Source organism: Orbicella franksi, chromosome 9 (genome assembly GCF_964199315.1).
Source record: "Orbicella franksi chromosome 9, jaOrbFran1.1, whole genome shotgun sequence".
Classification (NCBI taxonomy): domain Eukaryota; kingdom Metazoa; phylum Cnidaria; class Anthozoa; order Scleractinia; family Merulinidae; genus Orbicella; species Orbicella franksi.
In genome coordinates, this window is record NC_138153.1 from 31015440 (window position 1) to 31031077 (window position 15638).

The window sequence follows — 15638 nt, forward strand, 5'->3', positions numbered from 1 at the left end:
CTATAAGTTTTAAGTTAAAGATTCCCTATTTTTCTCTATTTCAAATTATCTTTAACAATGGATCAGTTTGTGAACTGTAACTACAATGTAGCAGGGTCCACAGAAGGGTGTGGTTGGTGACATGAGACTTTTTACTTTGTGTTCACAGTGAATTATCACTATTATTAATCAGTGTGGAAATGATAGTGCATGTTGCATGCAAAAAAAAAAATCATAAGTTGTGTTAGAAACGTTTGGGATCTTACACCGTTGACGGTCAGGAAGCATGTAATGTTATGCACAAAGGTAAGACTTCAACATGACCCTTTACGTGGACATGTCAGTCAGTATATACTACACAAGTGAATAGTGCTTTTCGCGCGCTCTGATTGGTTAACTCGGAGGTGACTAGCAAGTACCATTCACCTCCGAGCACCCGGCGCGAGAGATTTTAAAATTTCCGACCGCTTGTCCCACAAAATAACGTTTTGGTCCGCTAATTATTCAGCTTGTGTGGTATATACTAAAACAATTATTCACCTCAGTGTCGGTGAAAGTGATGGATATTTACCTCCACTTCGGTGAACAATTGTTAATTATTGCAGAAACAAATACTTTTTATGCTAATTTTATGTAAGGAATAGGCTGAAAACCACTAGATTTGAAAACTTCTCTGAAATTATTTTCTTAAGAAAATAAGAACCCTTTAAAGAACCTTAGTAGCCTAAATGTTTGCTAGATACCCTCTATGTGAGAACCTGTTTAGCCTAACTCGGCAAAATGCAGGTTCTTACTCGCAGGCTTTTACTGTATGTCTTAAGTCTAACTGACTGGCCTTCGTTTTGGCATTCATTTAGCTGGGTTGGCCTTTCTGATTGTCGCGCAGTTTTAAGTTGGTTACCCAGCTGATTTGCGTGTGTTTTGTTAGGCTTTGTGGAAGGCGCGGTGGCCTAATGGTTAGTGCGCTCGTCTCCAGATCGAGCGGTCCGGGTTCGAGCCCTGGCCGGGGACATTGTGTTGTGTTCTTGGGCAAGACACTTTACTCTCCAGTGCCTCTCTTCACCCAGGTGAATAAATAGGTACGGGCAAACTTAATGCTGGGGGTAACACTGCGATGGACTAGCATCCCATCCAGGGGTGAGTAGAAATACTCCTAGCCGCTTCATGCAACAGAAACAAGGATAAGCTCTGGCCTGCTGGGCCACTTGGCTCGTATGCAGACTTTACCTTTACCTGTCTTGTTTCTGATTGTTTTTTGTCACGTCGAGTTTATCGAAATGACAAATCACTTTCAGGACTCATTAGAATGACATTATTGAAAGAACAACCCCTTCGAGATAAGCATAATTTCTAAAAGCTTAATACTGACAAATGAACGGAACTTTCTTTGTAACTGTGTATGACTAAAGAGTGAAAGTGACGTCAGAAAAGGATTGGATATGTAGAACTTTGTTAATGTTAACTTTTGGCCCAAATGCCTTTAAGAATATGACCAATTCTACGACTTCGTGTCCATAATGTTTTATTCGACAAACTGAGTATTTCAGGGTTAGAACATATACCCGGAGTTCATGAGTACTACCACGAATATTTCGAACTATTTACATCAATCATGTAACTGAAATGGATCTTTAGCCGGTCCTCAGTCGCGAGCGACTCGTTACTTAGGTATTGCTTTTACGAAGTTTCGAACAAATAATACAAATTAGATCCTTGAAATCACTTCAGACTAAGAAAGCTGGAAAAGCGTGCGAAAAAGTTCTGATTCCTGTGTGATTTTTCAGAAAACAGTTAAATGCAGTGCTCTACGGAATTAATATACTGTCCTATAAATCCCACAAGATGGACTCAAATAATCAAAGAAACGTGGGAACGTTGGCTTAATTTCCGCAGCATTTCCACTGAGCCTTCAGGTACCAGACGTTCCCGATTTTGATGTGCACTCCCTTTGCGTTTCCTGAAATATAAAACAAGACGCGAAGATCAAGATGAGTGAACAAGCGATTCAATGTTGAGCAGTCGTGTTTATACCCCATTCTTAAAAATGACTTGTCAATATCTGGAAGAAATTGAATGAGCAAGCAAGGAATGGATAAGGGGCTGCTCGCATATCGCAGTTCGAGTCAAGAGGTGAAATTAAAGAGTGTTAATCCTTAGGGACATTTACCTCCCCATTTGGTTGTATCAGTTGTCTGCTTCGTCATGCTAGCTATTGGATCTCCGGTGTTCGAGTCATTTTCCTCGATCTTAACAAGGTTTTCCTGGATGTTGCTGTTCCTTGCTTTGGCTTCCTCCCAGACCCGTTTCTCGATGCCATACCAAGCACCTTGAATACCTCGCTTACGCATGTAAGCGCGGTTGTTGCACGCTATACCGTACAAGTCCTCTCCATCTTGGCCAATCACATAGCCGACTTGTTGATCCATAGCTGAAGGAGAAATCCAAACATTTCATTGCTAAATAAATCACTCAATCGCTCCAACGTATACGTTTCCAAGATACATGGCTTTTCACGATTTTTCCAGCCTCATTTACAATGTCTTTGACTGGTGCAGTATTGATCTGACTTCATTTTTATTTTTTTGTCTACAATTAGACTGATTTTACCAAACGCGTAAAATAGGTTCCTTCACAAGTAGGTACTAGTAGAAAAAAAATTGACTTGTTTTCATTTGTTTAGCTAGCTTTTTCTATTTTGCACTTATTGTTAGATGATCTCTGTAACAGTTTGCCTTTTCTTAACACTGTTTTTCATGGAGTGAAAAGGTCCAAGTTTTCACCGTGATCAGTCGCCTTTATTATGACCATCTAGTTTCGATGAAAAGCCCTTTTAAGACTTTAGATTTGAATGTTTACCATGGACACCATGTCAAAAAAGGTTGGCCATGCTACAATGACTTCAAACGAAATCCATCCTTTAATCGCAGTTATGTTGCCTACAGTGTCGTGCAATACGCTTTGTTATCATATAACTAGTACAGCCACGCGCACTATTTCCTTGGATGACCATACGAAAAATGTCCCGTATGAGGACCGAACGCATCAAAGTGATTGTCAGGGCCGGAAAAAACGCGTACGGTCTTACTAATGCACAACTAATTCAGGTGCCAACTTACTCCGAAAGCACAGATAGAAAGTCAACACTCCTCACAAATTGAAAAACAAAAATTTCCATGTGATAAATTGCTTATTGACTGACTGAGGTCGGGCCGGACGGGAAATATTTGACATTCGGTGAGAACGTGCGAACCTCGCTGCGCTCGGTCCTGACCTCAAATCAAATATTATCCCGTCCGGCCCTCCCAGTCAGTCAATAAGTACATAGCACGAGCCCTTCGTGGCGGGTATTCTCACGTATCACGTTTCAATTTCTATACCGTATCCCTGCGCTCTTCACCTAAAATGAGCGAGTGCTCCAACACTCTTAATTAAACCAATGTTTATGGCTTTGGTTCGCAAGAACTGCAACATCTTACTTTGAACTATAACTTGAACGTGTAAATGAAATCTATGTGTTACCAGTCCACGCATGTGCCTTGTCATCCGTCGAGAAGCAGCTAGACTTCAACCTAGAGTGAAAAAAACATCAGATCTGATCAGGCAGTATTCTCCTTTTGATTTTGGTGGATTCTGAAAATCTAGTGATACATCAACAAATGTTGATCCTTCACGAGTTGCTGAATTTCTTTGCTTTTGTTACCCTTAGTCTGTGGTACGGAAAATTTAACTGATAATCAGACTAGATATAATCTCTTGCAATGTAACCGTGATATATTTACCTGTCGCTTGATTTTTGACACACGTAAACAATGTCTTGAGTTTTGTGCACCAGAAATCCTCGGCTATATATCTCTGGAAAGAAAACGTTTATAGAAAGTATAACACATTTAGGTTTAAAAATTTAATTTAATTTTCAATTTAACAAATAGATTCCATGTCGCCGTGCGTCCGTTCAGTAATTGATCACAGATGACATCAAACTGTGATAAGAACAAAAGTGGCACACGAGCCGTTAGGCGAGTGTGTCACTGATGCTCTAACCACATTTTAACATCTTCTGTGATCTATTACTGAACAATAGCACGGGACATGGAATCTGTTTTGTATAAAAAATTAAAGAAATACAAAAAAATGGTAATGACGGTGGTTATTTATACGTCTCTCCTCCAATCGATCACAAGTAAGAACCAGTTAAAATGCGAGGATAATTTGACTTATAATGTAATGAGTGATCGATGGATTGATCAATCGGTTGGTTAACTGGTTGGTTGGTTGGTTGGTTGGTTGATTAGACGGCTGGTTGATTGGGACAATTAGAAAATAGCAGACGAGCTCTTCTGGCGGTTCTTTACTCTATTTGTATGTCTGGATGAATTTGAACATCAAGCTCAAGAATATGACATACCTGGAAGCTCTGAAGGCGTTCCCGCAGGAGCACCATCACCTTAAAAGAATAAAAAAAAAAAGAATGTCAGTCTGTCTGTCTTGGTCACGTGATGGCAGGTCTTTATCATGTCATGGGTAAACAATTTCCACAAATCAGCCATTTCCACTTCTTAATGAGTTCCTGTTATTTGGTCATGTGCCGTTAACGAAACAAATCAGTGTTAAAATACATTTGAAACATATCTTTTTAAACAAGTCTTTAAAAGCACATTTCTTTAATTTTCTTTGAGACCTTTTAACTTATCTCTCCTTTTATCAGCTTTTTATTTTTTTTTTAAATTTTAAACTATTTTTCTCATTTTCTTTTTGTGAAGCGCCAAGGGAAATTAATGGATTGCCTCTATAAATTAGTATTAGTATATGTTAATGTTGTCACGAAATAACTTCCATTATAATGTTGGGTTGTTCCACTTTCTCGTATTACTGCTTAAATCGGAAAGACTAACTTAACCCGGCAAAGAAACGTTACCCAATGTTAATTTTAAATTAGGGATTAAGGTGGATTACATCTCTTCCGGAGCAGGGTAGGGGTTTCATTAAAGATAACTCTTCTTTTCATTCCCTCCGACTCCTATAACAGCCTATGAGCTCTATAGAAAGGTCCTGGAGCCCGTTCCCTCCCTTACCTGGCGACTTGAACTTAAGGGACACTGGTACGGGTGGAGCTCCATATATGGCTGACATGCTTGCTGGACTGTAGGACAGCTGTATCGGGGACACGGCGTAATTTTCGCCTGGAGGCATAAGTCCATCAGGATCCAGGTTCCCTTCGACTGAGAATGAAAACTGGTCTAGGAAGTGCATTCCCTTGACAAACTGGAAATAAAAATCTCGACATTTAATAGAAACAGACATGACTCGTGTATATACGGAAGGTCGTCTCTTTCTATGCTTTCTCTGACGGAAGGAAAACGCTCGATTTAACAATGCTATTCAGCCAACCGTTCGCTCTTCGTCCGTGTATTTGTTCGTTGGTTCATTTATTTTAAGCTTTACTCTCCGTCTACTCTCAGTCTTTCAATCTATTTACTGATCAACTCACGCTAAACTTGGGTCCTTGTTTAGTTTCCAAGTAATTCAATTCAGGATCTCTCTCCAGCGTAGTGTAATTCACATACGGTGGCATCATCCAAAACACGTTCACATTATCTGCGTATTGCTGCGATTGCTCGGCATGGGACACTGTTCCGTTGAAATGCACTCTCGAGCTGAAGAGATACATAACACAATAGCGTGAACCCTTTATAAACCGTACCCAACCTCATCAAAACTACAAATCAACCAGGTCTCCTTACATCGAAAAGACGAACAACTGAACGCTCTCGGTAAGGCGACAGCAAACGTGATACTAGTAACATTGAAGTTTATTTTACCTTCTCTCCAGAGTGGTAGCCTCACTGCATGAGAGCTTAGTGCCCGGAACAACACAACTCGCTACAACTTGCAAAATCGGTCTTCTGTCCACAGGAACATCTGCTATCAGTGCAAAGTCTCCGATCCACATCATGCGCTTTCCGCCGCGCACCCCGACCCCCACCCAGTGCTTTGAACCATTTGTCACGTTGGCGTGGTCGTTTACAATAATCTCGAATTCCAACATGATCTTGTTATCTGGGTGATCTACGTCGCCGACCGTACTTTCGACCGTGCCGAAGTCGATCTTGCCGCGATCGTGAAGCTTTGGGTCTCCGACGGTGGAACTGAGTTGTGCTGTCATTTGGCTAAGGGCAGCGTTATTTTTTATGTTTTTACCCACACCGACAACTTGCAATGAGACGAGAGACATGATTGAAGTTTCATTCACAGGAAGGATTACCTGCAATGTTAAAAATAAAGACCTCAGTATTTGTCCACAAATGCTAAAGTGCTTACGCTGGCAGGTCGAGTTTATCTTTTCGTGAAGTTGTTGCTTTGACCTTCAAGTATCATTGCATTATCGTCGAATTGGAGCGTATGACATATTATTTGCAACGTGTGTTTATAATCCAGGGTTTTTGCTAGTTTTGCCCGGAAGCGAAAGAAAAGTTTTCGATTGTTAAACAAGCTCTGGCATATATTCTGAACATGGTCACATCACTACATCACTGCTACATCGCCTACAGCGCTTGAACGTACGTATGGTACATGCACATTCTCCGCAAGCTTATAACTGGCTGATTTTAACTGATGCCAAATATGTCACACATATTAGTCTAATTTTTTTCTCTATTTTTCTCACTTTTCCTTGTTGATATTGTAATTTAATCAGTGTAAAATTGTGTTTGTCAATAAAGCAAATAATAAGAATCTTAAATCTGAATACTCATCTATACTCAAAAGAAAGGTTTTCTAAAGCTGGGTATCTCGAGCTCTGAAAATTTAGTAACTGTTAACTTCCTATTATTTTTTATTGCTGTATTGATCTCCAAGCGTTTTCTTGCAAATGAAACCTAGCAACTTCTCTAACTACTTAAGCTGAATCAATCAGTTCTTCGAGATGAGATACAAAGTAAAAAGAGTATTCGTTGAAGCCACCATCCAGTTTTTAATTTAGAGTAATAAAACAACAACGCAATGTAATAAATGCGATGGAACAGTGGCACAAAACAGTTTACATTGACGAGCCAGTGGCTCAAGCTCGTAATTAACTACAAAATATATTTTTTCATAAAAAAAAAGCACCTCTACTGTCAGAGTGGAAACGATTCGTCTCATTAATATATTGAAGTAAAATTTGGCGCGGCCACCGATTCGTATCTGATTGGTTGATTCGTTGAGTCTGAGCGAGAAGCCTGGGACTCCAGCCACATAAGACGGCGAAGGCTTATGGGTTGTGTTGAGCTTTTCATCTTCTCTTAAGTTCTGATATTTGAGCTGCATGAAGATATCAAGAGGCTCCAGTGGAGAGATTCTGTCGCTAACAATCAGGACTAAATCCCCAGAGATCGTTTGGCCTAAAAGATAAAAAAGCAAAAAAATAATAGATGTTAATAAGATGGAATGTTCTGTCAACAAAAGGAGCCCAGACATATTTTTGTTATTGAATGCTGCAATTATGTGAAATAAAGAAAGTGCTAACAACATGAAGACACGTTTAAAAATTTTATTAGTATGATTTTTAAGGAAAGTTTAAGGATAATCTTTAGGTGCCGTTTGAATTTTACCGACTTCTTATTTCTTTTTAAAAGCCATTACTTACCTTGTGATAACGTTGGGACCAAGATTTCATCCGAATGAAAATCGTCTTTCTTTTTCAATGACTGGCTGGCGTTGTTTGGATCACTGTAGGTCGCCGTCAAAATTTTTAGAGTGTTGGAGTAGAAAGATACTCGTACATTTTTTGCGTCCTCATAAGATGTGTTTTCCATATGCTCGACAGTCCAGTTCACAAACAGCATATCTCCAATCAAGTATCGATTACTGACAGTGTCGTTAGTGGTTGTAAATTTGGCAGTTAACGATGGCTCACTCTGTTTGAGACAAATAAGAAGGAAAATACGGGTTATTATACAGGTTATAAACATAAGTCATGGAATACAATTAATGCGCTCAGAAAACCATACAAATTGTATATGATAGTGAGTTGCTTAGTGGGGTAACCAGTTAAACAGGTTAGTAGAAGTGATTCTCGTTTTCCTTAACGCACACGAATGAAAGCAAAATACAGTTCAAAATGTTTGTGACGCAACACACTGAAATGTCTGTTGTTTTCTATATTTTTTTGAGAGTGACGCAGAGCTTCTCTTCTGGATATAATATTGAGAGTAGTAAATTTCTATACAGTTGAGTCACCTATGACTAAAAGCCACCTCCACTCAGCCTTGTTAATTAATCAAGGAAAAATGCTTGAAAGTAAACTGATTCTGCTCATCACGGGAAAACTTCACTGATATCAATTGAATTCTCTAAACTAACAATATGCAAAACGTATGGAGACATGTAAGGAGAATTTGCAGTCTGACACAAAGACATAATACACACCTTGTATACGTACAGCGCCTCTTGGCCCACCCACAGCATTTGGTAGCCACTGCGCATGCCTGCGCCCACCCAGTGTTTTGAGTTATTAGCTAGCAGTGGATGATCTTTGATAGTGACGTTGTATTCTATCACAATCTTGTTTGGGGATGCGTCGCTGCCAGAAACCTTGGCAATGAAAACAAATTGAACAAAAACAAATAAGATGGAACAGAGATAAATTCACCTGAATTTATTGGGAAGTGATGGAAGTCTTGCCTCGCTGGAACTCGCGAAATATCACAAAACGAGATTCTTCCATGACGAGAATTTACGTCGTTACCTCAGAAGGCAATGGGAGGCGCGGTAGCCTCGTGGTTAGTGCGCTCGTCTCCCGGCCGAATTGAGCGGTCCGGGTTCGAGCCCTGGCTGGGGACATTGTACTTGGGCAAGACATTTTACTTTCTCAGAGCCTCTCTTCACCCAGGTGTATAAATGGGTACCGGCGAACCTAACGCTGGGGGTAACCCTGCGATGGACTAGCATCCCATCTAGGGGGGAGTAGAGATACTCCTAGTCGCTTCATGCTACAGAAACCGGGATAAGTTCTGGCCTGATGGGCCACTTGGCTCGTATCCAGACTTTACCTTTCACCTCAGAAGGCGCCTCGTCAAATCACTCAGCAACTTACTCACCCACTCACCTACCCAGCCATGCTCTGCCACTAAACTCTGGTAAGTGGTGAGATTTCTGCATCACTCCGTACCATACAGTTGTCATCATTATCTCATACGTGAACATTAAATCTAGACTCTAGACACGATTCTCTAAATATCACGCATTGCGAAGCATGTGCCTTTGCAACAACTTCACCAACATTATCACTTACAGTTAAGTTTCCAAAGTCCAGAACAGCGCGGTCATTGAAGGGCACTTCATCGCTGGAGTCATATGAAGCGACAGCATTTGGTATCCCTCCTCCAGGATTCTTGACTTGTACATTGTGCAGTTCCATGAAGGAGAAATCATTGATGTTGGTGCTTATCTCAACCAGCAGAGAAAAGTTGAGTTTTGGTAAATGGACAGTCATGGTATATCCAGTCGTATTGCCTACCCATAGGTCTGCAAGTCAATTTAAAGGCAGGGAATTAAATTTTTCAGCCCAGAAGTCTGCTGAACTGTATCAGGGAAAACCAAATCAAGAATTGCTATTCAATTGCTACCGCAAGTAAAGGTAATTTGATTCATCTATGTTATAAAAACACTCTGACCAAGTACATAGCCGTGCTTTAGATCAAGCTTAGATCTTCTGCGAATTCTCGTTAACGAATCTGATTATATTTCTTTAGGACATATCCCGCTCAATATTCTTTTTTTCATTTTATACCTCTCCCTAATTCTGAATAACTAAGTGTTGCAGACTCTATCAATCGGTCGAATTATTGTTCTTGAGACGAAATGTTATTTTTGCTTTTAAAGAAAAAGCGAAATGACCTACACCAGTCCCTACGATAATACGCAAGGACACATGAGTGATACTTACATGAGTACGAAGTTCTGGCCAGTGACACTGTTGGGAACACGGCATACAGGGTTGGCTGCGAGGGAACTGGGCCATAGTGGTAATTGTTATTACTGCCATCCTGACCAGTAACTAGTACAGCAAAGTAAAGATTCGACAAAGGCTGAATTGAGTCTTTGACTGTGGCCTCGAAAGTGATGGACACTACGTCTCCACTATTCAGCGATGTCACATCAAAAGAAATCGCGCTGGAGTTGTATTGCGCTGTACCATTGATACTTCCGGCTACAACGGACAGTGAGCTGTTTACAGGCTCGAGATACTGCGACCACAGAACAACTTTGAGGTTGTTCTTCAAATCGACAGCTCCTGCGGATTGGTTGTGTGTCAGGTTGAGTTGAAAAGACATCGAGTCACCGGTGTTGTAGTAAGTAACATTCTGAACTATTGGAGAGAAGTCGACTTTGAAGGATTTCGAGACTGTTGAAGGCTAAAAGATAATGAATCATTCATTAACAACTGAGAAAATAATTCACGCTTCTTTTCCAGACTATTTCACTGAAAAGTTAGTTTTATATTTGGTCTTGTAAATCGAGGAGAAAGCCTCTTGTCTCTCCTTAAATGAAATGGAGCAGCAGATTAGGGTTAAAAATGATGTGAGCAGTAAAGAAACTTACATTTGCGATAGAGCGCCTGACAATATGATGCATTTCGTCATTGTCATCATCACAGTCGTCTTGGAATTCATTCATGCAAGCTGCGTCTGAAAAACAAGCACTTCACGCTGAGGGTATTTACGCATGCGCAATTGAGATCGTAAACTTACAAGCACTTCGCTCATGACAACATAGTTTTGCGGCACTTAAACATTTTGACGGAATCCTCAAAAAATGTCCACCTACGGGTTAAATGCTTCGTGAAAATCAAAACAGACGCTAGATCGGCTCTTTGATGCTCATAATTTAGATCTCCGATGCATAAAAAATTTAATCATTGTTTCCCTGTAGTATCACCATAGCAACTAAGGCACACACCTATAGCGGATCCTTATATCACAAGAACTGTTAAAGATATTTCGCTTGCAAGAGCTCTTTGACATGTCGAGGACAGCCCTGTCTTTTCGTCGATTGCTTCTCTCTGTTTCTGTGAGAGAGGATCTACAGATATTGCCATTATCTTATGACGTCAATCATGGTTCACAACAAGAACAAGAAAAAAGTTGAGGTTCATTTGATTGTTGCAACACTTAAAACCTCGAAACTTTCTTTTAAATTAAGTACCCTTCAGTTCGCCGTTGTTTTTATCTTTATTTTTCATTTTGCATTTGCCGCCTTTGATGTTGAGTTCATATTATTTCTTTGAGAGAAGAATTCCATACGAAATTCATGACTGGTTAAAGTTTTCATGAAATCAGTATTTTCAGCATGTAAATGTGTGATTCCAGGTTCGAGTCTCCGCTTCAAACGTTTTCAAACCATGAGAAATTAGAAACTTGAGCCGTGCACAGTAGCTGAAAACCAAACTACAAACATACAGGAATATCATTAAGTTCCTATCAAGTTAAGGTTCTAAAGTTTGGCCAGACTTCAAAGAAATACGTCAGCCCTTACCTTTCTTCGTAAATTTTAGAACTGGTCTAAACGGACATGAAAGTTGGTTATCAGCAATAGGTTGTGAGTTAACTGTTGTAGATATTGGACTTCTTAGCCCGCAATGTTCAAGAAAAGTTGCATTATTAAGTAAAACAAAAACTAATGAAATTGTGAATTTAAGTTTACTAGTCTTCCATCTTCCATTTGTTTTTCGGCTTAAGCCAACGGTTCTCTCTTAAAGTGCTCCGGTGTCATCTGGAGTTTTCAAAACCCAGCATCAGGAGTAGAAAACAAAAACATCGTTTCCTTGATAAATTTCAGAAACGTTTGTTTTCAGCATGTCAAATTTACTTGCTTATATTATTATGCGTTTGTTACTATACCAAATGCTTTTCGGTCTCCTAACCAATCTTAAGCTATCGGTTTCAAAACACTACAGAAGAAACTGACTACGTACAGTAACGGGATAGAAATTTCGGTTGAGCTTAATAATCGCAAAGGTTTTCGCGAATTTGTGTAAACTTACAAAACCGAAAAAGGATGACTTCACATTATCTCGTCCACCTCATAAACATCCAATATCAGACACAAGTTTTGCCGATCCACTGAAGAATACCTTTGTTCAACTCCTGACTGGTTTTTCGTTCACGTTGCTAAGAAAAACTGCGAAGTTTTTGAGTAAAGCGGTTTGCACCTTTGTGTGCATTAGGAATATAGATAATTTAGTTTCGCATGACCCATACGCAAAGCTCTTATTAAGCAGTCAAATTTCTTTTGTTCCTAGGTGTTGCAAGCAAGCTTCTGTTTCTATATTATGGCTCCGTTATTTCCACGAACGGCCGAAACTTAAGAAAGGTTGTACATTGATGGAAGATTCAGCATCGTATTAAGTTTCAAACCAATACAAAGTAAAACCAAACAAGCTCGTCGATATCTGTAAACTTCTGTTACACACTGGGACAATTTAGGTTCCTTAATAATACATGACAAGTACGGAAAACTGTACTGCGGCCGGCGTGCGGAAGCAGAACTGAACGGGTTGTAAGACCCCGAGAGGTTTAAACGTTAAAAGAAATGCTATCTATTATCGCTTAAAACGAGTCCGTGGCATTGAAACGTCGACCAGCTTTGAAACACAGCATAATATTAATTCATCCTGTGAAAAGTCAGAAAGCTAAACATCTTTCACGCATAAAACAAAACCATCTGTGGGAAGCATTAATATAAATTCAAAAGGTGTTGTTCTTGTTTTTCCGCGACCTTACTGATAAACAGAAATGTTTAATGTAACATTTCTGGGGGCTCTATATCAGCATTGACCCAGTTAAAGATCAAAATTTGGATGACAGCTCCGTAGCATTGCAAACTGGAATGCTCCTTCGTGTACTAACCAAAAATTATTACATCGCTATTTTTTCGCATTTTGCTTCGTTACGAGTCTTAATTTCCGAATTGCCATAATCAGAATCGGCGTGAAATCGTTTCGTGTTGTCGTAAAATCTCAATGAATTGTGGTCATGGATTAATCGAAAATTTTCGCTAATGTGCTTCGAGGATTAAGCGCAAATAAAGAAAAGGATTGCTATTTCTTTTATACTTACGAGCCATGGATCTGCCGGCAACGAAGAAGGTTGCAACGCAACAAATAAGAAAATATACGCCGTACCGTGTGAATGTACAAGCGTTCATCATTTTAGACAAAAAATGGCGCGTTCAAACCATGAAGGAAATTTCTTTCTCCCAAAATGTCGCAGTTCTTCACCTGTCCTCTATATCGGACAAATCGTCACTTTTAAAGATGTCCAAGACTTGAGTTATAAGGTGGCTGTCTTTTGTCTCCTATTGGGCGACTCTGACACTTTGCGATAGCGAGAAATTTGAATTTCAAAGGCGAGTCAACAAAACGATATGCAAATCTCCCGTTGGCTCACGCTTGTATAAACAAGTTGGGAAACCCAGCGATCCTCGCCGAATTGTCAGGGCCAGGAGCTTTGGTTCGAAAAGTACTTCGCAAAAAGAAAGTCTCGATTTTCCTAGCGTATTATTGATTGAAACTCAATCCATAGGAAACGAACATACAGCTGTACAAGCAAGCTAGTACAATATGATATTTGGTTTTGTTAACTCCTATAGAAGGTAAATTACACAGTTAAAATAAATTGACGGAAGATCGGTAACTATGGAATCAAGATTGACTGGTTAATACGAAAAAGAGCCCCATGCCTGCTAAGGAACTTTATAAACATATCTGATGGGCCACTGAGCTGCAAAAAAAAAAAAGTTATTATTTGCAGTAAACCTTTGAATTAATTAATGCTTTAGTGCGTGACGTGTTTCGTTACACTGTTACGCGTTAAAGGAAAAATAAATTTTCGGAAGGCTGTGTTCTTGGCAAAGGTCTAGTAAACATGAAAAAAAATTCACCACTGAAATATAGCAGTTCAACGCACACTAGTGTTTGCCATTGAAGGATAAAACATGCCTACAACTTCAATCTTATTTATTTCATGTCAAGTGTTCTCCTGTTAGTTTTTAAGGGGGAGCAAAAAAACTCATCAAACAATTCAATGAGAGCAACCTACTGCCATTTAAATTCACAATGTGATACCTGTCTTGTTTTGGCTTTTTAATCCCTTTGAAAAAATATTTTCCTTGAATCTACTGACACCGCTGCATAACGGATGTCACTTTTTGCACTCAAAGGAACTTTGCACTAGACTAGAAACATAGAGTCGGAGGAACCTGAAACAAACGTTTCAGTTGAGTACAAGTTAGCTTGTCCCCTGACAGAAACAGGTGGCAAATATATTTAAATAGTAACCCAAAAGACAGTTTGTCGGAACCGAGTCAATTACGAAAAAAATTCCACTTTCCATCTCTGTCAACTTTCATGTTCTACCGGCGAATGCTTTGACAGTAAGCTGTTGCCGTACCCAAATTCGAAATTATCCTATCAAAAGCCTTGTTCATTCTCCTGAGTTTCTGCAATATCGTTACTGACCTGATTTTTGGTAGCTTGTGGCATTTAAAATGCCTCATCGTACTTTTCTGGTTTCTTTGGTCTCCCTGTGGTGGTTACAAAAGTATCCTCCTTGGCTATTTTCTCGCAAAAAAGCCGTCCATTTTAACTGCTTCAGCCTCAAGCCGCTGAGTGGGTATGCCATGTATTTTTGTTTTAAAAAACTGAGAGATTATCAAAAAGTCCATTAGATCACTCCGTTACCGATTTCGGTTCGGTCCAGAACAGGTGAAACAAAAGTTAACTGTCCATACGTTGCTACCGGGAGTAACTTTTATGACTTCATTTTAAATCATTCAGTTCAAGCTGTATCTCAAACCTAGAATCGATAAATAAAATATGATAAGTGCTGGCAGAACAAAATCATGATAGCTATAGACCAACGTGATTAATTCTGAATTTATCTTAGAGAATATAGTATTATAAGTAGTAATGTTATTGTAAATAGTCGTGCTCTTAGGAATATTTTATATTTTAATTCTTAATTTATCTTAGCGAACATAGTAATTGTAAGTAGTAACGTTATTGTAAATAGTCGTGCGTTTTTGTCATGAGCCCTTGGTTCGGGAGATTGGGGAACCACTCCCTACGTTTACGACTCAAAATAAAGCTAGCTTGCCTTACACATGATCTTAATGCACTGGGACATGCATGTCTTTGTCTTGTTTGTTTTGTTTCTTCAATAGACTGACACTTTTCTTAAGACTGGAAAAACGGAGTTATTTTTCAACGTCCCCGTGCAACGGGAATATTGAAGTTTGAAACCTGTTTGAAGTTTGAGTCTAAACGATGTTCTTAGCAATACTGCACGATCGGAAAAACTGAAAATGGGCAAAGACCGTTGCGATCGACTGCGCGGAAAGAGTGCCAGTTGTTTGATCTTCACATCAAGTCCCTTGCTAACGAATAGCGCAACTTTTGTGTTTCTTAACTCGTCGCAGAAACTTCCGACCAATATATTAAAGAAATGTCTCTTCGAAATTGAGGCTATTTTGTTAAATTCGGCGTACGATTAAATTGCTCGAGCTCAACTGTTTACAAGGGATCAAGAGAGGTGTAGTGTAATCAGAGATTAACGCAAAGAGGCTTACTCCAAGGCTTATATTCAAGGGATTATTTTAAAACGCTGTACTGACACTCAGTT

The 15638-nt window shown here is 39.5% G+C and overlaps 1 protein-coding gene across 1 annotated transcript; it reads right to left on the reverse strand.

Annotated features, from left to right (window-relative positions):
* Positions 1 to 1473: 1473 nt before the first annotated feature.
* On the reverse strand, positions 1474 to 13371 carry LOC145497669 (uncharacterized). Its single transcript, XM_081477498.1, has 15 exons — positions 13077 to 13371; positions 10561 to 10646; positions 9905 to 10373; positions 9251 to 9483; positions 8386 to 8550; positions 7604 to 7874; positions 7087 to 7358; positions 5799 to 6241; positions 5468 to 5633; positions 5052 to 5241; positions 4385 to 4423; positions 3759 to 3831; positions 3499 to 3548; positions 2147 to 2407; positions 1474 to 1936 (listed from the first exon to the last, which is right to left on the reverse strand). Exons 1-15 carry the CDS (start codon positions 13165 to 13167, stop codon positions 1860 to 1862), a joined length of 2886 nt encoding a protein of 961 aa, XP_081333624.1. The 5' UTR covers positions 13168 to 13371; the 3' UTR covers positions 1474 to 1859.
* Between the last annotated feature and the right edge of the window lie 2267 nt (positions 13372 to 15638).